General features: G+C 42.9%; 1 protein-coding gene across 1 annotated transcript in view; it reads left to right on the top strand.

The window, feature by feature from the left end:
- The first annotated feature begins 10,221 nt into the window (after window positions 1-10,221).
- GLRA1 (glycine receptor alpha 1) overlaps window positions 10,222-23,840 on the top strand; it is a 39,745-nt gene continuing 26,126 nt past the window's right edge. The window contains exon 1 of the mRNA XM_075441506.1: window positions 10,222-10,401. Within this exon, the coding sequence (XP_075297621.1) occupies window positions 10,346-10,401 (56 nt within the window). The 5' untranslated portion in view covers window positions 10,222-10,345. The remainder of the gene's footprint in view (window positions 10,402-23,840) is intronic.

Raw genomic sequence — 23,840 nt, 5'->3', positions numbered from 1 at the left:
AAAAAAAAATCAGAGCTAGCATATTTTTACAAAAAAAATCCATTCTGTTTACATCCTCAGTTTTGTGCTTCCATTCCTTTTAATAAATACAGGTCACTGATGCTTAGCAGGAATTTGCAAAGGCTTCGCAACTTTCGTCTTTGCCAGGCATGCAGCAGACAACAGCAGCAACAGAATACTGTAAAACTTGTAACCAGTAGCATTTTAGTGTCTTTATACTAGGTGAACTGTAGACATATAAGCTATTTGCCTTGAGAGCCATTAGAACCCACCATTATTTAAACATTTTAAAGAGGTAAGAGAATTTTGGTTCTGGTAGAAAAAGCAATCTCTCAGTTAAGGCAAAAAGAATTGTGATTTAGGAGATTCAGCGTCCTTCCCCGACATATACCTTTAGGAGTACTCACTGTGCAACAGAAAAGCCATTAATCATTAGTATCTTAGGAAAATCAAGATATTCTGTTCATTAATGGTGGCAGTCATTTAGATAAGGAGCCTCATCAAATGCTACGATCAAATAGAACATGTATAAGCTTGCATCAAAGGAGCATTTCCTCCATTCAGATTTGGCAGAGGACAAGTCAGCAAAGATGACTATACCAAATTCCTTTTGCCAAATCCAATGAGCAGTCTAATATCCTTCTCCAACCAGTGAGTCAATAGTATCACACAAAATATGGAAAATAGAGCACACTGAACAAGCTTCACAGCCTGTGGGGGAAATTTTGCCCAAGCCCTGGGTAAACAAGAGGCTGAGGGATGGCATGAAAGAGGACTTGTACCCATCACAGGGTTTAACACAGCAAGCTGCAAAGAAATATATAGCCTGAGGCAAGAACAAGCTACTTAGCAAATGTGTCAAAATCCCTGTTCCTCTGTTGTTCACCCGAGGCATGAGATACTGCACCTGAGGCAAGGATTTTAGGTGAAGCACGCATCTCTACTTGCACACAACCCAGCTGAGATTTTTTCAAATGGCACCTTTTGCCTCCTCTAGAATTTCCAGAAACAGTTATCAGTAAACCTACTGCAGAAACACCCTTAGTAATCCAACCCTACATCAGCTATCCTCCTGAAACAGAGGGGTAAAAGCAAGATGTTTTTATGAAGACCAAACAAGTAACTCAAGTCAGTGGCGTTCCAGTAAATACCTGCAAGTCCACAGGGCTACAGTTTCCAACAATAAAGTAAAATACAGCTAGGTAATAAGTCTTTTGCCTAATGACCTCTCAAAATCATTGCTTACCCCACTAAGGAATGACTGCTTTGGATGGCTGCCACTCCTCATGAGTAAAATAACCTCATATTGCATCCAGCTTGGACAACTCAAGAGGTCTGTGATACCGAAGCAAGAAACACCTTCTAGCAGAGGGAGGCCCCTACTGATATATTACTTCTCAGCAGTGCTATCAAACAGAATCACAGAATGGTAGGGGTTGGAAGGGATCTCTGTGGGTCATCTAGTCCAACCCTCCTGCCGAAGCAGGGTCACCTACAGCAGGCTGCACAGGACCTTGTCCAGGCTGGTCTTGAATATCTCGTGAGAAGGAGACTCCACAACCTCCCTGGGCAGCCTGTTCCAGTGCTCCGTCACCCTCAGAGGGAAGAAATTCCTCCTCATGTTCAGCTGGAACTTCCTGAAGGCATCTCAGCTGGGTGAAAAGCCCTTTCTTCTGCTAATGCAATGTGAAAACCTACCCTATTATCAGCACTTTCTGGTGCATTGGAAACAGAGATCATTAACAAGAGCAGTTCCATACCTCCCTTCAGAGTCAAAAAGCTTCATTAATGTGGATAGAGGATCAGAACCTTTTTATTCATTGAAAGAGGAGGGATCCTATAGGGCTTCTTTTTATCCTTTACATGTTTGACATGCAAATCTTTCCATTGCTCCAAGCTTAAGAAAAAAAAAGCTGCATCTTATTTCTTTCACTCCAGAAGATAAATTATGCTACTTGGTCCTATGTGTGAATTGGAGCATGTAAGAGGATGTTTCAGTATCTAAATACTTGGACACTGAGGGGCCACTTCAGCATCACCGGCTGTCATCCCCTGATTTCCTTTCCAATTCTGCTCTTTGCACTCCAAACTTTCTTCTGAAGAGTTCCACTTCTTGGTGTCTCCCACGCACACTCTATTGAATTCACAAGATAAATGAAGCAGGGAAAGTATGCAACATATTTGTCTCCCTCTCTCATCTTTTTTTTTTTTGAAATCCATGTCAACAGGAATGAAGAGGGTGATGTGTGTAGCTCTAGGTCTGCCCTGTATGCTTCTACTTCTGTGTAAGCATCTCTCAAAAACTGGTGCCTGGTCAACTCAAAATAAATAGATGGTTTCTTCCATCTAGAAGCAAGGTACAGGGTAAAAAGGTTCCACTTCCCACAGCACTTCAGTGCTCTTAAGCCAGGTGCAGTATTCTTCACAAAACTAAAAGCTAAAATAATATTTCCAACAACTGCACAATATTCAGTACCTGACAAGTTCTGGCAAGACTGGCTGTAAAAGCACCCTTGACTTACTTTTCATTCACACAGTAATGTAACCAAATAAGTTTTATTGGCCAAGATCTTTGAAAGAATAAGTATTTCTGGGTTCTCTGGGATTGCCTGGTAATTATTCTGTACAGGTCACAAAATAATTAACTTACGACCAGCAAATCAAGCTTCTAATGGAAGTAGCAGTGGTTTGGGGTTTTTTTTTTAGGGCTACAAGGTCCATGCTGCTTTCTTACTACATAACACTACATAAATTATAACAGTGACAAGCCTATGATGTGCAGCAAGACTACTCACAGCTCAAGTGTCATTACATGACATATGACACATCAAGATTTATTAATAAATCAGTTCTTCTAGGGGAAAAACAATCATCCATTCTTCTTCATTTCCTCTTCTTCAGGTATTACTGCTTTAACACAATTCATGCACCTGACACAGGAGGCAAACACATATTCAGGTCAGGAAGACCCAAATGTTGCACTCGGCAAGCACTTCACTTGGCGTTCTGCAAACATAGTCTGTCATGAAGTCACCCTAGCACAGGGCTTCACACCACTTCCAAAAAGTCTATGATCAGAGATTGGATATCACTAGACTCATGGGGGCTGTGTGTGCAGTGATGAGAAATCAATATGGTCCCTAATCTACTTGTCAAGAAATATATTGCCCAGGAGTGCGAAGGTCAAGGACAATCTATATAACTGCTCTTTTTGCAGCGAACAATGTAGGGCAGGAACTTTCATATTTAAGACATTCAGCATACAGTGTATATACACCTTTACATGGAAGGAAAGTTTGTGTGTGCTGGTGGAAATATGACAATAAACGTAGATACACCATGTGGGCACTTCAGATGCGTACCTGCACAGCCTGCAGGGAAGAAGGATGATATGGAGGCCTCAGCAGTTCTGTACAGGACGCTTCTACTTGACTATTATACACATTTATGAGAACATAAATATTGTACATAGCAGTAACACAGCTTGTGTGGATGTATGTGAGTGTGCATGGCTGTAAAAACCTTCCCTGGTGCACCTAAATATCAAGGTAAGTTTTCCTCCATCTTAAAAAAAAAAGTTAAAAAGTCATTACTAGATTGTTGTCTGGCCCCTGGTTCCTGCAAGTTGCTGTTCATCTGCTCTGTATCTTCAGTTTTGAGTCATCCCATCAAGAGCTCAGACTGCCAGTAACATACCTAGGACTTACGCCTGTCAGCATTTCTCATCCTGGGTGCAGCTCCTAAGGAAAGGTCATTATGAAACCAGGACACAGTTCTATAAGGAAAAGCCATGCATGATGGAGTACTTCATAACCAATAAGCTCCAGCAAATTGACCAAATTCAGTTTTGTTACTTTGTCACAGGCAAGCTCTATTTCTATAGTTAGACATATGATTTCTTAAACAGATAGGTCAAAAGACTGTTAGCTGTGATACTTGATCTGAATTTCATCCAAAAATAGCAATCACCTACACCACAAATCCCTAAGCTCCATCCCTTGTGGCCTTCTAACAACCGTCTGCAAGTTCTATTGAATTTCCTATACAAAACTCTCCAGTAGTTGTTTTCCACAGATCCACTGCATATTAAATGAGAATTCAAACTTTTCACCACAGTTCAATTTTAAACACATTTTTTGAAATATGGATAAAAAGAACCTTTGCATTAGTTCCGATGAATACTTTCACCTTGCATAACTTTTCAGCCAAAAATCTTGACTAAATGCTTAACTTTACAAAACATTACAGGAACATTTTATGGTGTTATTTTACCAGCAATTATTAAAAATAAAGAAATAGCGTCCCAGGTTCTCAGGTTCCCAAGAAAGGTGTATTTAGTTGAGCTATCTTGCACAGAAATAGCTTACTACACATTGAAATTAACAAAATAGGATTTTGCTTTATAGAATCCTTTGTAAAAATCCCTGAACTTTAAATTAAAATTTGTTTTTCATTTGTTCAGTGTCAAAAGGCAAGTAGTGCTGCTGTAGCAATTTGAATCTCTGTCTTGGGAATCACAACCCAAGTTCTGGGGGCACTGTTCCCTCATTAGCCATTCTCCAAAGAACAAACTGACAATAATGGATTTAGTATTCCCAAGATACACTGAGTGTACTTTACTGCTATATTAGTGAGTTCTTCACTGTAGTTTATTTGGAGAAGGAAGGCCGTGTGTGCGCATTTTCAGCTTGAAGGAGTTTATCCCCATATTTTATTATGAGAATTTTAATTTTAAAAAAGGCAAGCAAAAGAAACTAAAACCTGCTCTACCTACCATAAAATCTAGAAATGAAAAACAGATCAAGAATGAAATCAGCTTGTGGTTGTGAATGAGCCTTTAGGTTAATTCTCAGCACAGGGTGCATGTTCATCTCGCCACAGAGCGATTTCCAAGGCCTTCTGGGTTCTCCTTGTCTTTAAGTGATACTATCAGCTATCAAGCAGAAAATGAACCCACAGACTACCAGGAACATTGAAAGATTCCTGTTCTTCACAGAGAAGAAATTCACTTGTGTTCTTCAAGGGGAAAGGATCAGGGAGCAACCACGTGAAGGAAACTAGGGTAGCAGAATTTCCCTGACTTTCATAGCTAGAAAGAGAATGAAGAAAGAATAAGTCATAGTTAGAAAGTATATTTTTTCAGCCACAAAAGACTTGTACCTACTGACGAACATGTCATCCGAGTATATATTATTTCTAACACACACCCTTGTCTGCTGGTGTCCCCAAATCTCAGTTGAATGCTGAAGAGAAATTAAAAGCATTATGCTTTTTCTTCTAAGCATTACTTTTCTCATGGGTCCTGTTGTATTCTGAGAAGTCTGATTTGATCCTTCCTACCAAAAGGCCTGATCTGTTCCTGCTGGACAAGGAATCAAGCGAAGACATACTGAAACAGACATGGTTATAGGTGCATTTCAGTAACTCCGCTCTGGATCAGTCCCATCCTTTCACTGGTAATTAATAAGTAAACATCACTAAATTATTCTTTGTTATGTATTACCTGGCACTCCAGGAAGAATGCAATTTGGAAAGCCTCAGACACGGTAAGCTTTTAGGGGTGGAGATAGGCCAGGAGATGATATCTTGTAAAATCACCTTATAAAATTAACCATGGCTTCAGCTCACCCCTTTGTTCAGTCTACGTGTCTTTGTCTTCCAGGGGATCTTGTGGCAGTTCCATGTTTCAGCACTGGGGGTACAATGTCCACCCAACAATGTATAAGCAACATATAACAGCAGGTCCTTCTTCTTGACCAGTCATAGCTTGCAGGTACCCTTCAAAGTTGTAATTCTCACTGTCTTAGCAAGACTCACTTCTAACTTTACTTTGTCGGGCTCTCTGGGCAAGGGCTAAGACAAGAGTGTTATTTCACAAATTCTTTGTCATATCCCTGACTTCATCTCCCTCCGTAGCTGCATCTCATCCCACCAGCCATCTAATGGCCCATTCTTGATTACAGTCATATCCTATTTCTGGTAATCAGCGTTTGTAGAATAGCAAACCATGACATCACTGAAGATTAAGATCTCATAGAAAGCCAGTGATGTCTGAAACAAAATGAAAACTAGTTGTCCAACCTAAAACACAAAAGAACCAGTGGAGGGAAACAGAAAAGCCACCAGCTGCACTAGCTGGACTGAGTCACTACAGAGTCCTCAGCCATCAATACTGACTGACAGGTTTGAAACACCATAAAGAAGGATAAAAAAAAAATAATTCAAATTCACCTGCGGTACAGATAGCAATAAGATTATTATGATATGGCAGAGTCAAGATCTAGCCCTCTGCCATGGAACAAGCATCTTCAGCCCAAATCCTGCAACACCAGCAACTTCCTTTCCAACAAGGTAAGCCCAGAATTGCACAGAATTCTGTCCCCTCTGTTGGACAGTGATGCCAGTGATGTTTCACTGTCAGCTGCAACTTTTAAAACATTGACCCACCCCTGAAAGTTTAGATGTAAATATTGACCTCTTAAATGAGAAGACGTTTTATCCTACTCTGATAGTTACCTTGCAGCAACCATCTTTGCAGTGTCTTATGTTGAACAGAATCCATCACTCACAGCCCAGAAGGATGACACAGAAGCTTCCCAGACAACTCAACCTACAGTGAGTTTTACAAGGCTCATCCACTTTGAAACAAATAAAAACAACAACTATGTGAACACACAGCAGGTAATTCTAATTTTAAGAGCCTCATTTGACATCATGATAAGTTATCTTCAGCTGTCTCATTTGTACAAGTGCCACCAGCGAAAGGCAAAAGCCTTTCAAAACCACTCTGGACTCTGCTTGAAAAATTAGAGATCTGGCAAGTAAACTCTCCAAAAAAAAAAATTAAAAAAAAATCACAACACACTGCAGCAAAACCAAACAGAGCACCAGAACCCAATCTAAGAGCAAGTCAGGACAGATCCAGGGAGAGGAGTCTGGCCAACCAGTACCTGACGACGAGGGTTACTCACAGTAACAGTGATAAAATTGACTTCCAGCCCTTATTAGATCTCCAGACCTGATTTCCAGTTTATCTACTCTTAGCTTCTTGGAGACCAAAGTGATACTAAAAATTAGGCATTGCACAGAACCAATGTGCGTATCTTCATCATAGGCATTCCTATAGCTGGGTTTCACTGGCAGCTAGCTGGCTGTTTCTTGAATCATCCAGGTTAAAAGTCAGAGAATGGGGACTCCAAGGATCTGGAACCACTTCAACCAAGGTCTGACACATACAGGCAATACCCACTGTACCAAGGCAAGCAAGCAACAACTGCCTTGGCACCACGAGCGAATACAAGAGCATACAGTCTAGAGGCAAATATTCCTAGACAAAAAAAAGGAATAAACAAGGAAAATTGTCCAGATTGTGTTCCTCTTCCAATCACATGGAAAACTCACATCTCTTAAATTTACATTTCCTCTGATTTGCTCCCTGATCTAAATTGTCTTGATGCCTAGACCTGCTCCAAACATCTATTGCAACCTGGTTTCGCCTCAGTTTCCTCAAATGCCAAACCAAATAATACTCCTATTTCTCTCCAGTAAGAAGAAATGCCAGCAGAAGAGCCCCTTGGCCCACACAAATCACTCAGTCACCATCATCACCAGGACAGATGACAGCAAAGCAGAAAAGTTCTTTCCCTGGGAAAAGCAGTTTTGAGACCCTTCTGTGGGAATAACTATGAAGCTTCTTTGTGTTATATGCGCAGAGATTCATCTGCTTTCCCGATCTTACACACAGCCACCCTGCCCCCTAACCCAAGGCAGTGCAAGGAGAGCAAACGGGGACAAAAGGAGGTAAGTCTGGATTCCTTTGGTATAAAGAAGATCAAACTTATAACCAAGGGAGAAATCACAGGAGACAGACATATCTCTTACAGAGCCTATTTTTAAGGGAATAAGAAGGCTGACTAGCCTCTAGATTTAACCCTCAGATGTCAAATGAGATTCTGCCTCCTGCTCTTTGTCCTGCTTCCCCGTAAAAATGCAGGGAAATACCATTTCTCCCCTGCTGTGCAGGTCCTGTTAACACTCCCAGCTTGGAGCTCCTCCTCTGGTCTGTCAGCACGCTGAGGGCTGGAAAAGCACAGTGACCAAGGCTCATCCATGTGCTGATAAATATCAAGAAAAAGTACAGTGAGGAGCCAGCAAGCAGCAGGCAGGAAATGCTGCACAGAATCACATCCCCAGGAATCTCCACGAGTTGAAATCAGAGCCTGTTATCAATCTAGCTAGACACTGAGACCCAGGAGCTGGAGTAAATCAGATTAAACTCCTTCTGTATCAATGGCTAGAAATGAAGTAGGTCTTTCTTCTCTTTTCTTTTGAATGATAACCCAAAGGATATTTCTGACTGCTTAGCAAAGTAAACATACTGCTTTAAAACAAATAAAAACAGAAGATCAAAAATATCGAGTGAATTTTAGTATTGCAGCAAGGTCCTTTGAGATACAGCCCAAAGTGAGAAGAAAAACTTGGTTATTTCCTAGCCTGGGGGGTTAGAGTAGCGGTGGAGTCAGCAGTCAATTCCACCTCTACACTCCGAACACGGGATGGGATGAGTCTCTGAATAGATGAAGAACAGCTAAAAAGGGGTTAAAAGCGACTCTTTCTTTGCCATGACAAGTTTTGCAAGGCACAGTACAAGTAAACAAAATAGAAATTAATGAAGGAAAATCCCATTAAACGGGGACAAAAGAAAAAAATCCAAATTATTTAGGAGAGCCAAGTTTTAACTTCAGTTCTCAGAAGTTGATGAGAAGCTGAGCAGAGTGACACACTGATAAAGTGAATAAGGCGCCCATTCCCCCCCCCCCCCCCCCCCCGACCCGACCACCCCACTCTGCACCCTGCAAGTACAGCAGAAGCCCAGGGTGCTGGAGCTGCAATAAGAAACTGCTAAATGCTCCTTACCTGCCCTGGCCTTGATGGCTCTGGTGTTTGCCAAACCTCTTTGCAAAACCAAATGCAAAAGGGAACAAAGAGAAGGGGGGGGGGGGGGGGGGGGAGAGAAAAAAAAAAAAACCCAAAACTACAAACCAACGACACAGAGCTGTTCCTTAAAAGCCAACAGCAACACATAGCAACTGCTAGTCAAACAGATCTTCCACGAGATGGAGACTTAAGGCACGTTACGCTTGCCCTGTCAAGGGAGACTATTTCAGAGACTTCCTAAAAAGACACGGATTTGGGTTAAAAAAATTGAAACAAACCAAAACGTACCAGCGCTTTAGAGGTTAACAGCTTCTGCTGAACAACATGCGTTTATCCAACCACGTCCTAGAGTAGTTTTTTCAGCCCTGAGACCAATGAGCACAGCTAAGAGGAGGGCCTTAGGATGGTGAAGAGGCTGAGTTACCCCCTCCCCTTTGCCTTCCCTCTTTACCACCTCCCACCGCCTCCCCCCCCCCCCCTTTTTTTTTTTTTTTAGTTTAGTAAATTAATGCAGCAAGAAACTCCCAAGATCTGGCGAGTCCTAGCAGAGGAGAGAGGGCAGAGGGGAAATGAGATGTATTAGGAGGACACTGAGCCACTTTCTGAGCACAATGGGAGTGCTTCCCAAGAAACTTCCCCCTCTCTCCCCTCCGCTCTAGCCCTGAGCAATGGGACACCTTCCCTACAGCAGCAATAACTTATTCGGGAGGAAAATAGCCCAGGAAGCAGCAGCCAACAGCAGCCAAACGGCGGGCAGGAAAGCGACACAACCGGGACTGCAGCACGGCTCCACACTGACAAATTCCTGTGGATGTAATTAGGAAGACACCCCGGCCAGCAGCGGAGATTAAAGCCCTGGGTTGTTGTTGAGGGTCGTGTCCCCCCCTCCCATCTTACTCCCACCATCCTGATGGCAAACCTACACCCCCTGCGTCTCCCCCTCTCGCCAGCCTGATGTCCGGAGCGAGATCCCGCTGAAGGGAGATTTCGGTGCTGGAAGCCTGGTCCTCCGGCCCCCAGCACCACTGCAGTGGCGGTGGCGGGGGCACAGGCGGAGCGGAGGGACGAGCCAAGGCAGCGCCGGAGCGAAGCCGCCGGCCGCTGGGCAGGCGCCCGCGGAGCGCCGCGCACCGCCGCTGTCCAGGGTGCTGATCGCGGCCCCCGCCAGACGCTGTCCAGGGTGCTGACGGGGACACCCTTCCTGCCGCTGTCCAGGGTGCTGAGAGCCCCCCCCGGGCCTTCCCCCTGCCCAGCCTGCCTCGGGAGGGGTGGCTCGTTTCCCCTACCAATTCTCCCCAGGCGCCGGGTTACTTTATTGGCCAACCGCACCGGCCCACCCCTCACGGAATACAAAAAAAAAAGCCAAAACAAAACAACAAAACCAAACACCACAGCGAGAGCTGGAAAAATGTGCAACGTCAACGCGCTCGGAGTCTACGTGTGGGAGACGATCGTTTTCTTCAGGTAAGGCTCGGCTTTACGGGAGGAGCGTGCGCGCATCGGGCTGGACTGCCGTGCCCACCCGGAGCTCGGGGCACGGCCCCTAGGCACAGCCTCAGCCTTAGGACAGCGGCGTTCCCGCCTTTCTCGAGATGCCTTTTCCGCCTTCTCTCGGTTCCCCGAGACCGGTTATCGCACAGCCCCGGGCTCGGGACTTTCCGCGGCTCTGGGAGTTACTCCGTTTAATTAGCACCGCAATCTCGCTAACCGCAGTGCTGAAAACACCGACCCCGGCTGGTTGCAAAGTGACAACTAGTGGCGGCTGGGAACGCTGCACTTGAGTTTGCCCGGGGAAATATTCCCACCTCACTCCCTCCCCATCCTCAGATTGCAGGTCAAAGTGAGTGCCGTGGGATGCTTTCACTGCTTAGCTACGTGATCTTGAGAAATCCTGGGACTCCTTTTCAAGGGGGGCTCACCCTATCTCCTCTACTTGCTGTGTCTGAAAGTCACTGAAAGCAAAGAAATAATCACCTTCCTTCACAACTTTATTTCTTTCATGTCGTTTTCAACATCCTTCCTTGTAAAATGTAAATAAAACCCAAAGGAGATGTGAAGAGTTTTTTGCTATTATATCCATTATCGAGAGGATGTATTTTGACTTTCAGATATGTTCAGTTACTCATTAAGGCTAAGGTAGAAAAGAAACAGTTTTAGTCTTAAATAATTGTTTCTGGTCCATATCTTTCCAGTGATTTTATTAAACAAACACAAAATATATTGCAAGGTAGAAGCTCTTCTGCATTTACATGAATAATGCAGCCTGCAGTAGCAAGTGACAGATGCCAGATATATGCAATCAAAAAAAGCCTTTCACAGCCTGAACTTGCTCATCAGTCAGTCTTAGACTTTATCTCAGTTGCACGGCTCTTACTTCTGCATTTCTATATCTTACCAAAGTCTCATCTTACAGTTTAATATAAAAGAACAGACATTATTTATGTATACTTCACTGGTGTAATATGTATTATTTTATGAATCCCAGTAGCAAACCTGCTGATACTGGCCAGACTTTTCCAGCTAGCAGTCTCTTTCCTTCTGAACATCAAAGTCTTTCCAGACACAAAAAATGTGATATCCCCACTTTTTCTGCAGTTCCACAAAAAATATATATATATATATAACCAAGAGAAAAAGATTATAGCATGAACTCAAAGCATTTAATGCTTATCTGTTAGGTAAACAAAGAAAAAAGTACTAGAAATAGTTAAAATCCCCAATATCTGAAAAACTGTGCACAACACTCAATACTTCAGAGCCACCCTTTCTCACCTTATTGAGTCACAAGTGTACAGCAGTACTGCACAATATAGTGGGGTGGACTAAAAGGAAGCATATGTATGTACAATAAACTCTTAGTTAAATAATGTTGAAGCATAGAGATTAAAAAAACCCGAGATTGAACACATAAATGCTGTGGAATGCTGTCCGTAAATAAGCTAGAAGGCAAAATTAAAATAAAAAAGAGCATTTCCAGGCTTGAGTTTCCTATGGCCCTGGCATTAAAGCATCTGACCAGCTCTCCTCTGAGCTGCCAGAACAACCAAAATTGATACATACTTGTCTTCACACTTATGCATCACACAACACCTGTGAGCATTTACAGATTCTCAGCATATCAATTAAAGTCTTGGGCATTCAAAACCTTGGTAAACCAGTCCCTTCAGTTTCTGATATAGATGTTTATACTGTTATAAATCATATCCATACGCATATACAGATGTGCTATATATGATTATGTCATACTGCATACAAAAGATATTTCTGGGAGCCTATTTTTCTCCAAATTAAATGTTTAAGATTTGAAAATGCTTTAATTCTATTACAGAGAGATGCTGAAACCAAATTGGTTTATGTACTGCAGTAATTTTCCAAACAAGAAAAAAATGCAGTAACTCCAGCTCAGAACTGACTCTAAACAATGTTTTTCCTACCCACCCCCACACACACACTTTGTGCTATGTGTTCAGTTTATTACAGGCCAAAAATCTACTAGCCTTACTGGTCCAGGAATAGCTTTGCTATTTCGGTTTCAGTAAATGAAGTTTATTCATTAACAGTCATTCATAAATTAAGTATGCCAACTACTCCAGCACTCACTCATATATAATGTTTCACAAACCCAACAAGCTGATGATCCAGTAATCTGCAATACAAGTATGCATCGCTTTAAATTACAGGGTGTGTACCACACTTTGTTAGCCTACCAAAAATATTCTCGAAAGTGAACCTGTTATATGTTAGCACATACGTCACAACAATAAAGAAAAATCCAAAGTTCCAAATAAAAATTAGATATAGCCAGTATAGGAAAGAAGACTAGATCTGTTTAACAAAAAAATCCTTCACCAGCCTTTTAAAAAACAAGGCCCTGTGGGGAAGAGTAACAGCTGGTGTGTGAACGCAAACATTATGGTATTGGCAATAAGATATTTGTTTCTGTTACAGTTGGGGTGTTTTAGAAGGAATTTGCAAGACGTGGCTTATTCTGACATGCCTTTCTTTATGGAAGAGCATTTCCCATTTTGCTACCTGCCTTCTCGGACTGCAGTCCCTTAGCTGTGACTAAGACATTTGCTGAGAACCCGGGTAGAGACAGATGGAAACTGTTTTGGGGTGGGAGATGAAGAGGGTCTTCTGACAGACAGGCTGCTTGACCAACGTTTCCTTACACATATCTAAGGAAAAATGCTATTTCTTGGAGATAAAAATAGGTTGGACAGTATTCACACAGGGACTTCCTGATGTTCTGCTTATATCTGTGGAGACATTCTCCCAAAGTCTAACTAACTAACACTGTATGCTCGTATCCTGGTTCAGTGGTGAATTACTTCATGCAGAACAAAAAGCTGCCCCTACCCTGTGATGATCTTGCCTGGACTTTGTCATACCATTGCATTTTAGTAACTGTATGGTCCAGAAAAATCACTGCATAACCCTGGGGGTAAGAATGCACCTTGTAACAAGTTAGGAGACAAAAGATAGCCTAGAACCGGCACCTTACTCAACTGGAGTCTCCTTCTCTGGAGATATTCAAGACCCGCCTGGTCAAGGTCCTGTGCAGCCTGCTGTAGGCGACCCTGCTTCGGCAGGGGGGTTGGACTAGATGACCCACAGAGGTCCCTTCCAACACCTACCATTCTGTGATTCTGTGGACACTGTCCTGTGTTGCTTTGAAATTATTTGGGCCTGATCGTTGTCCTAATTGCACTTCTGCACATCAGGAATCAGCAGCATGACCTTCACTGAATCAAGATCAGTTGGCTCCTTCTGAACAGCAATCTGTCAGATAGCAGGAGCGATTTAAGGCTACTGTTCCAAGTGATTCACAGACCAAAAGTTACTGCCAGCCTCAGACCCTATTGTATTGCTCGAACTGGCGTTTTTGTATTCCCTCCTGTCAGTAACAGAGCTCTTCGATTCTAGTTTTTGAAACAATGAGATGATGCCATTGTGAATATGATGACTCTTAACATTTAAGATAAAGCATCTTTCTCTCCACAAACAGAATTGACAAGTAAAGTAGGTGATTGGAAAGGTGCTGATTTCAGCCCCTTGTAAATACAACAAAAGAAAAGGCAGGGGAAGGAAAAGGAGTAATGTACACATTATCTCCAAACCTTCTGCTATAGCTCTGCAGAGCTAGACAGCATTATAGAGGTGCCTGAGAATGAAGCATTAACCAGACACTTCCAGAGCCACAAGCTAAGCAATGTAGCAGATGTTCTCAGTAGTTCAAGGGAATTTTCCTCATGCTAACCAAAATCTACTAGAAGTTGTGCCTGATGACCTGTTGTACCTCTATTGAGTCTGTCAGCTCCTTCATGAAATAAAAGTGATTTAGCAAAGGCTTGGGCTAGATGGCTCCAAGGACACTCTTTAGCTTCTTTGGTCTGCAACCTATAATAGCCCCATTAGAGACCCTGCTAAAATGGTTACATATTAAAGGTTTGAAAATGTGATGAAGTAGACAATTCTACCTAAAAACCCTTATAAATCAGTCCACAAAGAAAGATTAATTTGGTGTCATCCAAGAAGTAGCACAAAGTGTTCGGGATCCTGCCTTCTGCAGGGACTTTATACACACTTCCATCCATCCATCACAATTCACTTGCATTTTAGGCAATTAAGACAAATCAAAGTATGCAAAACATTTTCTAACACTGTCTAATCTTCACCTTCCTCTCTAAACAGCTTCCTTAAACAACTTCAGACCTGCTTTCTGGATAGCTCATAACAAAAGAAAGGCTTCACAAACATCTAGGGAAAAGCCATTTCCTCCCACTCGTGTTGGATGTAAGAAGCAGGAAAATTATTGATAATCACCTTGCTTAATAAAAACATTACAGAAAAATACTGTTGTTTCTCACATGCACTAATAAAATATCCTTTGTTTCCAAGGCACCGGTGCTGTGCAGATTTTAGGTGATACAGACTGGCTGCCCACCCTGACTCCCACTGATCGTTACCCTATACTGCAGCAAGTCCCACTGACAGGACATATTTACTATTCAAATACTTGAAGCAAGCTGCTCCTGGAAAGATATGAATGTGGAGGGAATGGTAGGATCTTGCCCTTACGTACAAGACCCTTACATCATATGAATTGTCTCCAGAGACTTCCTTCAAGCACAAGAATTTAGGCATGGGAATTTGGTCCTCTCTTATTCATCATCTTCTATGAAAGAGGTGTTGGAGACCCTTACGCATGAAACAAGTCAGCAGCAAAGGGCCCTCTGACGCTATTTCAAATATCTCAAATTTAATAGCACAGACTAAAGTCTAAGAAGTTCATTCTACTACTGACCAAGTGATTCAAGTCAGGAAGGAAAGCACTTCTAAGCAACAGCACACTGCAATTCCCCTGTTCTTGGCCAAACACTTTTCTTGTTGGCTCATGAAATTCATCCCACCAAATCCTCATGAGCTGGCCTGGATAGAAAAGGATCCTAGCATCTGAATCATCTGAATTAAGTTGTTAATCAATGTCCAAAATTAAATTACTTTATTATCCCAGCACTGACCAGTTATCATTCATCTGTGACAGAACACCAGCAGAGAAGTCTGTTCTTGTTTCATCCTAGCATGTAGGTTAAAAGGGCTCTCCAAATTTCAGTATTGAGAACAAGACGTCAGACCACCTAATTAACATAACTGCTATTTAGGTACTGATGAAAGACAGGGGGGTTAAATAAATCATGCTTTAAAATCACAACATCCAAATCAAAACTACAACATTTAAATATGTCACATCATCTAAATCTATTCACCTAGTTTCACTTGCTCGTTTTCTATAACCTGGAGCTTGAGAATCCCAAAGTGACTAGTATTAAGATGACAGATAGGCTGATAACGCTTTTTGACTTTTATCTGGTTTATTTGCCTGTATCAGCTCTCACTGTTGTGGCAAATTAAATCAGGGTTTCACTATTTCCAGTAAATTACCCTTTTGATTTGCTTTCGTTACCTTGCATACTTTCTGTTGACCTTTGTCTATCAGCAAGAGCGCAATGATTTCTATTATTATGAAGTACGGTTCCAATTGTGCACCTCACACCTTTCAAGAAAAAAGGCTCATCATATTCTTTCACATGCTAAAGATGTCATTCCAGCATAACCCCCCCCGATTTGATTCAATTTTTTGATTGACAAAAAAATACTTCCAGGCATTTTTTAATAATTTCAATTTCAATTTGTGAAAAGGGATAAATGAAGCAAGAAGGAAGGAGCAAGAAAAGCACGAATTCCTCCTGCTGCTCCAAGAGCAAGGCACCAGAAGGATTGTTAGCAGCCATGACCAGACAACTCAACACCAGGCTGTCTGGCTGCCGGCTTCTAAACCTACTTGCACAGCCCAGAAAAGAGCAACTTTTGCATTGCACTCAGCATAATAAAGTATTGCTAGTTCAGCAGGTCAGTTTCCCTTAAAGAATTAAAAAAAAAAAAATCACCTCTTCTTTGTTTCTCTCACCCTTCCCCTAAATTACCCAAACAATTTACTTCTGTGTTTACAAAGCCAGACAACAGAAACCACTTCCCCTCGAGGGAAATGGTTTACATTGGTATTTCTTGACCAAGATAATTGGCTGGTGCAAAATGGTGTAGTCCCCTCAACCTCTTGGGAAACTGCTGATCTGGTCCTGGAGGTCCGCATGCTTTGATCGCACTGATACTACAGATCAGATACACACCTCCAAGCTGCACCTAAATATCTACCGATACTTCAAGAGGCATAGAAACTGAAAAAAACCCAGAAATACCTCTTTTGTCCCCTCAGTAAGGCCAAAGCACAGAGAAGGCCTGCAGAGAACAGAAACAGGGACAAATGCACCCGTCATTTACAAGCACTGAGCACTCCCCATTATGCAAACAATTATTTCATCCATATAATGCACCATGGTAAGTTGCTGATTTGGGGACTGCACCACATCTGGCTGGTACATAGACACAGTTGGCATCCTGTAAATACATCTCTGCTGGATCTGAGTGCCAGCTGAGAAAAGCAGGAGAAATCTTAATTTACCAAACCACACAAAATTTGGATTTTGAGAGGGACAGGGAAACAAAAGACCACACTTTTGCACCTGCTTTCATTTTGATTTCTCCCTCTTCATCTTCCCACTGTGACTCTCAGCCCTTCAGGAAACAAAGACCAAAAAAAAAAGACAAAACACCCAAATGCCTTAGCAGACAGCCAGGGAACTCTCTTGTTTTTATCAGTGCCTCATTGCAGGGTGGGCAAAGAGGGAAAAAACCACCAAGGGGTTGCCGAGACAAGGAGTGTTGCATGCATGGAACAGCAGGGCTTGCAGTGCAATCAATCATCGCGCACGCTGCCTTCAGACGAAAGCCGCCGACAGCAGCTCCCCCCGCACGCCTGCCCTGTGAGCGATTCCTGCCCTACCACCACTCACCCAGAATGCAGATCCGGTCCCCAGCAGGGCTGGAGCAAACACACAAATCAATAAATACCAACAGAGGTGGGATCAAGGGTGGATCGGACCACTATCGCATGCGTCTGGTTCAGCAGCAAAACACAGCTGAACTAGGAAACATGCAGAAAACCCAACAGAATTCATCATTTCTCACCTTTACCCTCTTTCCTTTAAATTTTTTTCTTCTTTATTTCAGATGATGCAAGTAAAAAGCTGCTTTGCACAAAGCCCAAACCACAGGCCCCTCCTCCCCCCTCTCTTATTGTGGAGGTATAAAACCTGAAAGTATACAAGGGGCAGCTATTACCAGCATCCTTTAAAAAAATCCCAAGCTCCAAATGTCCTTGTTGGTACCAAGAGTCCCTGCGCAAGATGAGCTGAGTCCCCCACTACAGCAGGATCTGTGCATCACATGTATTGCTACAGCTGGGAGTAGGGAAGCTAGATGCTCCAAATTCCTGGGTGACACAGACTTTTCTTATCTTGCAAGAACTGCAGAGACAGGCTGTGGACAAAAAAAAAAAGGAATTTTTCGTGGGGTATCTTCACAATCTTGTTTCTTTGTTCACTCCCAGCGCTTTTACCCTCTGGAAGCGCTGCTGAGCATGGCAGCGGTTCCTGGCATATTCACACACACAAAGATATTTTTCCTGCACCAGAGGTCAAAGTATCCAATTTAAAAACAAAAATGTGTGCGTTCCACCTCTTCTGCCACCCTACGTGCCTGAGAATCGCAAGCATCCAACTTCCAGCCCCATCCATCACACCCTGACACAGAGCTATGGGCTTAGAAATCATCTGCCAGTAGCATGGCTGACAAAGTACAAGCCCCATCAAACACAACCTGCTTTCCTGCACCAGCGCAGGCCCTGCAGCACTGCCAGGGCTGAAAAGATGTGGGGCTTTTTTCTTTGTCAGGGAGCTGAAGATACCAAAGGCAGAGAGCAGCCGGGGTGGGGAGGAGAAGACCCCTCCTGGGCAGGGGACCCAGGCTCAGCCATTCATCCCAGAAGTTACATTTCATTATAGTTCATGAATCAAGTGATAAATTACACCAGGAATCACAGGCAGCACAGAGGGAGCATTCGTCTCCAGCAGAGTATTTACATTGCAATGACAACAACTAATTGTATCAGAAAATGTCAAAATGAGCTCTCTTATCATGCAACTCCTTTCACACAGTACAAAATCCACACATCAGAGCGCCCCAGTTTTACTAAGGGACCCACAATTTTGTAGGTAGGTTATGCGTGTTAGCTCCTTAGGCCTTTTCAAAGGATCAGAAGATGAAACCCACCACCACCCTGCACTGCATGTTGTATCTCTTAAAAGAATTCTATTCATACCACCCCTGATTTATCATAAAAGAAAAAAGCAGTTACAATATTCTTAGCCAATCTTAACAAGCAGCATAAATCCTTAAACTAAAACCAATTTTTAAAAACTGCCATAGCAAAGTATTTGAACTGATGAAAACGCGACTGGTAGTGTGACTGCAGAACTATAGATAGAAGAGCATCCACGATTTTTCGTAATTCTGTGACACTTGTCTGGTCTGTGATCTAAAACCTTCTGACGTCAATTGAGGTTCCCACCACAGCTCTCCATCCAAACACTAAATCAAGAGCACATCAGGGAATAGAAGATTATTAACTAGAATATGAAGCCTCGTCTTGTAAAGACATTTTCCCCCTTTATTTACTGCATTCAGGAAGACGGTTTATACATAATTTTAAATATCTGACTCTCCCCCCCAACTTTAAAGGGAATATTCAGTATATGTGAAGCTTTTGTCTTTGCAGGGATTTTTTTTTCCTTTGTTTTTTTTCATGAAAAATACAGTAACAACTTTTTTCTAAAACCCTTCAGTATATGCATATGTAAGAGTCAAATGTTGGTGTTTGCTGGATTTGTTTCACAAGTGATTAAAACCCAAGCATTAATTTCTGCTTCTCCATTGTCGGAGTTATGTTTTCAAATCTGTCTCAGTGGCTTAGGCTCATGCATCCAGAAAGTGACCACTTGTGCTCCACAAGCTGTAGATGCTTCTAGAAGAGGAATTAGCTGAGAATTTCACTAGAGAGAATGGCTGTGGCTTCAAAACTGAATTTAACACACATTTTCTTTTTTACATATGTGATAAGCAAGAGTGACCACGCAACATATGAGAATTTGAACAATAGTCCATGTAAGAGCAGGGATTTTGCATGCAACTGAGCACTATTCCCATGCAATTTGTTGGTCTCCCTGTGCTATTCCCATCTCAGCTAAACACCATGGGCAGATTTCTCCCCCTGCAGCTGACTCTCTAGTCATTTATTATTTTCTTATTGCTCTGTCCAGGCAGCGTCAGCAATTGTTCCAAGTGCTGGTGTCTTTCCATAGAGTTAATCAGTGTAATTGGAATGTTTTATAGTTCTAGACAGGGTGTTTTGCCGTATGGGGTAGGAGCCATGGGCTGCAGGAACGTGGCGGTGGAACACAGAGACATCCAAATGCTGCAGACTGGAGATTTTTTTTTTTTTTTTTTATTCCAGCAAAGTTATTGCCGCTTTCCCTGGATGGGAATGATGACAGAGGGTTAATTCCCTGAGGCCCATGGAGAAGTGCCTCCCAGCTCCTGTCCTGCTGTACGGCCACAGGGACCAGCAGTAACATGTGTTGTGCAGGATATTTGAGATTATTTTGGGATCCTTTGGGTTAAAGTTTTAACTGATTACATCCTGCGACTACTGCAATGCAGTTACTTCTGGTGCAAAAGCTGGAATTGGTTAGAACAGGTCACAGCAACAGAGCACAACCATCCAGGACAGAGACAGCAACATTCTACAAGCCTACTTTTTCTTTTCTGTCCCCCTTCTCCCACCGTTAGTATGGATAAATAATAGCTTATTGCCCATTTTTTTCTCGGAGTGAAATCTCCTTCTCGCAGGTTCTCAAATTCCATATTTCACCAGTCTTGCTGTACAGGATTATTTTCCTATCCTGTCCCAACATCCAGCTCTGCTCCATGCTTTTGTTGCATAAGCTCTCACCTGAAATAAGAAAACAACCAAGCCCAAAATTTCCTCCACAGCTCTGAACTGGCTTTGCAACTTGTCCCCTGTAGCACATTCCACACCCATACTGCATGGACTGTAATCTCCAGCAGCTGAGCACGACCACATGGATTGCAACCAGCACATCTGTAGCACTCAGAGCTCCTTCTACTCCACACCATGCTGGGCCAAAGTCACAGTATCAGGGCTCTCTTCTCCCCCCACACCTCCACTCTTCTTTTATCCTGTCCACCTCTACTGTTGTAGGCCAGGAATTGAGACAATGTGGCAGAGAAAAACATGCAGACAATGAGTTTCGTCCTTTTTAATTGAATTGCATATCAATATTGATTGTGCTATTCATTTTGATAGTAAATCTAATTATGAAAAAGCCTGCTTGCAGTCTCTGCCAAGCCTTCCCAGGACAGCATCTGGCAACATTTCCCTCAAGATAACATGTTGATGTGCAGTCAGAACTAGCAGTCTGGGTACAGAGTTCAGGGCCGCCCCATTTCCTTTGCACTGGGAAAACCTCTCATGTGTCCATCTTTCCTCCCTCTGTCTGCTGAGGACAAGACAGAGATAGGCAGTCCCAGCATCAGCAGAGGCTGAATACAGGCTGGGCTCTGCTCAGCTCCAGTCTCTGCCCCAGGGCCTCTGCGCACAAGAGGCACCATTTCAGGAACCAGGGAGATGGACTGGAAAGCCCAGGTGAGCAGAACAGGGGGAGAGCTACCATGGGTAACTCCAGTTAACCAGGGACAACACGATGTGTTTCTGCACCCCTACCAGCGTATGTTATCTTTGTGACTACGCCTCTTGGAGCCTCCTGAAGTCAATAAAACCAAGCTGATGAGTTCTCTCCTGTGTCCCCAAGACCCCATGCTGCTCTAGAAGAGCTTGGATTTGAAGGTAATGGAGGAAACAGTTATACTGGTCACCTTGTCCTGCCTAAAAGACCTGATGGCTATTCCTCTCCCCCTGGATACCTGTTTACAGCAAACATCACTTTGAAGAACAAGCATGTGAACCAGCCCACCTGAACACTACACCAAATGCATCCCTGCCAAGCTTTCTGGCTTGTGTTGCATTTCAAAAATAAACAAACCACTTCAGAAACCTTTGCTCAGCAGCACTGAACTGGGGTAAGTGATCAGGTGTCTTCCATTTCCCCAGTCTGCAAAGAGTCCAACCAGAGGAATAAACCCAGTGCTGTTCTCTTGAGCCACTGGTGTTGCACCAGTTTACCTTCACAGGGACCTGAGCCTTCCACATTTTGCAGAGATATGTATCCTCTGCACACGCTTGTTTTGCAACAGTTTATGCTTCTGCTGCCAGACATTATTTTTCTACCCTCAGAATTAATGACTAACTATTAAATTATTTGACAGGGGAATAGAGGCCCAGTGCTAATTAAATTCCTTCATCTCTCCTCTTTGCCCAGAAAAAAAAATTGATATTTCTCAGTATCAGCATTCAACCAGAATAGGGCAGTTTGTGATGTTGGACTTAATTAGATGGACAACCACAGGTACAGCCAAAAACCCATGAAAATGTTGCACAAGGGCCATAGCAACAGGGAGGAGGAAGAGGGAACAGCCAACTGGGGAGCTAGGAACTGAACAAACTGGCACGTCCAGGCTGCAGAAGAGCCACTTTCTAAACAAAAGTAATTTTTTTACAAGAATATAGAATCTGTTTAGCTGAAACAAAATAATGCAGTCAGGGAAAACAATGCTTGTATAGGCTGGGAGAAAACAGTAATAGGTGCCCTGCAAAGCACAGTTGCTCCATTTTAAGGAATGCATTTCTTGGGTATTCTGAGCAGTTTGTCTGTTGTTCTCCACCAGCTTTCACCTTCACATGCCTGCTGGTGGGCCAGACCTCCCAGAGGCTTGGTGGTGTCTGCCTACACGTCAGCATTAATATCACAAAAGATTATGCTAGTTCATCGACCCTTTGAAGAGATCCTTTCCATTGTTGTTGCTGTGATGATTGTCTGATGGTACTCTCAGCCAGATCCCACTAGGGATTACACCAGCATAAACAAGATAAGCTGCTGTCTGGCTGCTATTAAAATGCACCAAGACACTCGGCTCAGACAACACTCTTGCACCAATGCAAACAACATCCTCGGTGTTTTTATTGCATGTATTGCCTCTTTTTGCTCATTTGTAGAATAAATTTTCTCTCCGAATAATACAATGACCTACCCTAAATTTCCAACTCTCTTCTACCATCAATAATTTTCAAATCACTTGGCAATTTCCCTCTCTGTCTCTGCTGGGCCAGGAGACACACAGTCCTACAGGGGTTTCAAGGGTGCTTCTGCAAAAACTAAAGAATGGAAAAAATCCCAGAAAGCTCCTAATGTAGCACACAGCATTCACCAAGACCAGCCTGGAAGAGAGCAGACTCCAATAGCTTTTTCAGGTGCTGTCTGAACTAAACTGCCATAACAAATCTAAATTGTCACAATCAGAGTGAATATTTCAGGACCACATTAGCTGCAGTCCATCCTTCCAAAGGATGGTGGAGTGGGCCAGCCTCTCTAGCTCCCAGTGCTGTTTTTTACTAATGCTTCTGAGCTAGAGAGCAGACACATCTGTCTGCTGCTGGAAAGGCTTTGCTGTTCCCTCATCCCCTACTTTCTTGCCTGTTCTTGTTAAATCTTGAGGGGAAGGAGTTGTTACCAGCTAGTTTTAAGAAAACATCTAGTAAACAAGCAGAAACTGGAAGAAACTCGGAATTCAGCATTCCTAGGTCACCTGGGTAACAACACATAGCAGACAGAGCTTCTGAAACATACACAACAAGGCATGAAACCGTGTTTGACCATTTCAGCACATCCCCACAGGAACTGCTTTTAGGGATGGGTATGAAGCTGCAGAAAGCAGTGGGGGTGTGAGAGGGTGGTCCTCTCCCAGACGCTTGTGGGAATCATTTGTCTTGGATATATCGTTCCATGTAGGATCTGAGCCCATGGAATTCATTTACTTGCAACTTTAAAGCAAAAAGAATCAAAAAATGGTACCCAACAAACACCAGACTCGCTCACTGGAAGCAGAGTGAACATACTCATCACGGCCTTTCGCACTGAATTTACAGGAAAGCTGAACACTGCTTTCTGTACTTTTTCACCTCATTTTTAAAATAAATGCCAGGGGAATTGCATTTTTAATTATCTTTTTGCACTTAAAGCTTATTAGATTTGTATTGCCTCTTTCCCTCAACCACCCACTTTTCCACTTCCATATATTTCCTCCAGTCTACAGTTAGTGAGAAGAAATCAGTGTATTGCACTATCTGGCATCTTGCTGCTGAAGTGGCAGGAGTCTTTGGTTACCAAGTCATTTGCTGCTTAATTGAAATCTTTTCTCTAGACTCATTGCCATACAGACACTCTATTGGAATGCAGTATTGATTGTCC

This window comes from Opisthocomus hoazin, chromosome 22 (genome assembly GCF_030867145.1).
Source record: "Opisthocomus hoazin isolate bOpiHoa1 chromosome 22, bOpiHoa1.hap1, whole genome shotgun sequence".
Classification (NCBI taxonomy): domain Eukaryota; kingdom Metazoa; phylum Chordata; class Aves; order Opisthocomiformes; family Opisthocomidae; genus Opisthocomus; species Opisthocomus hoazin.
The sequence above is the reverse complement of the archived record's forward strand: the minus strand, read 5'-3'. Positions and strand labels throughout refer to the sequence as shown.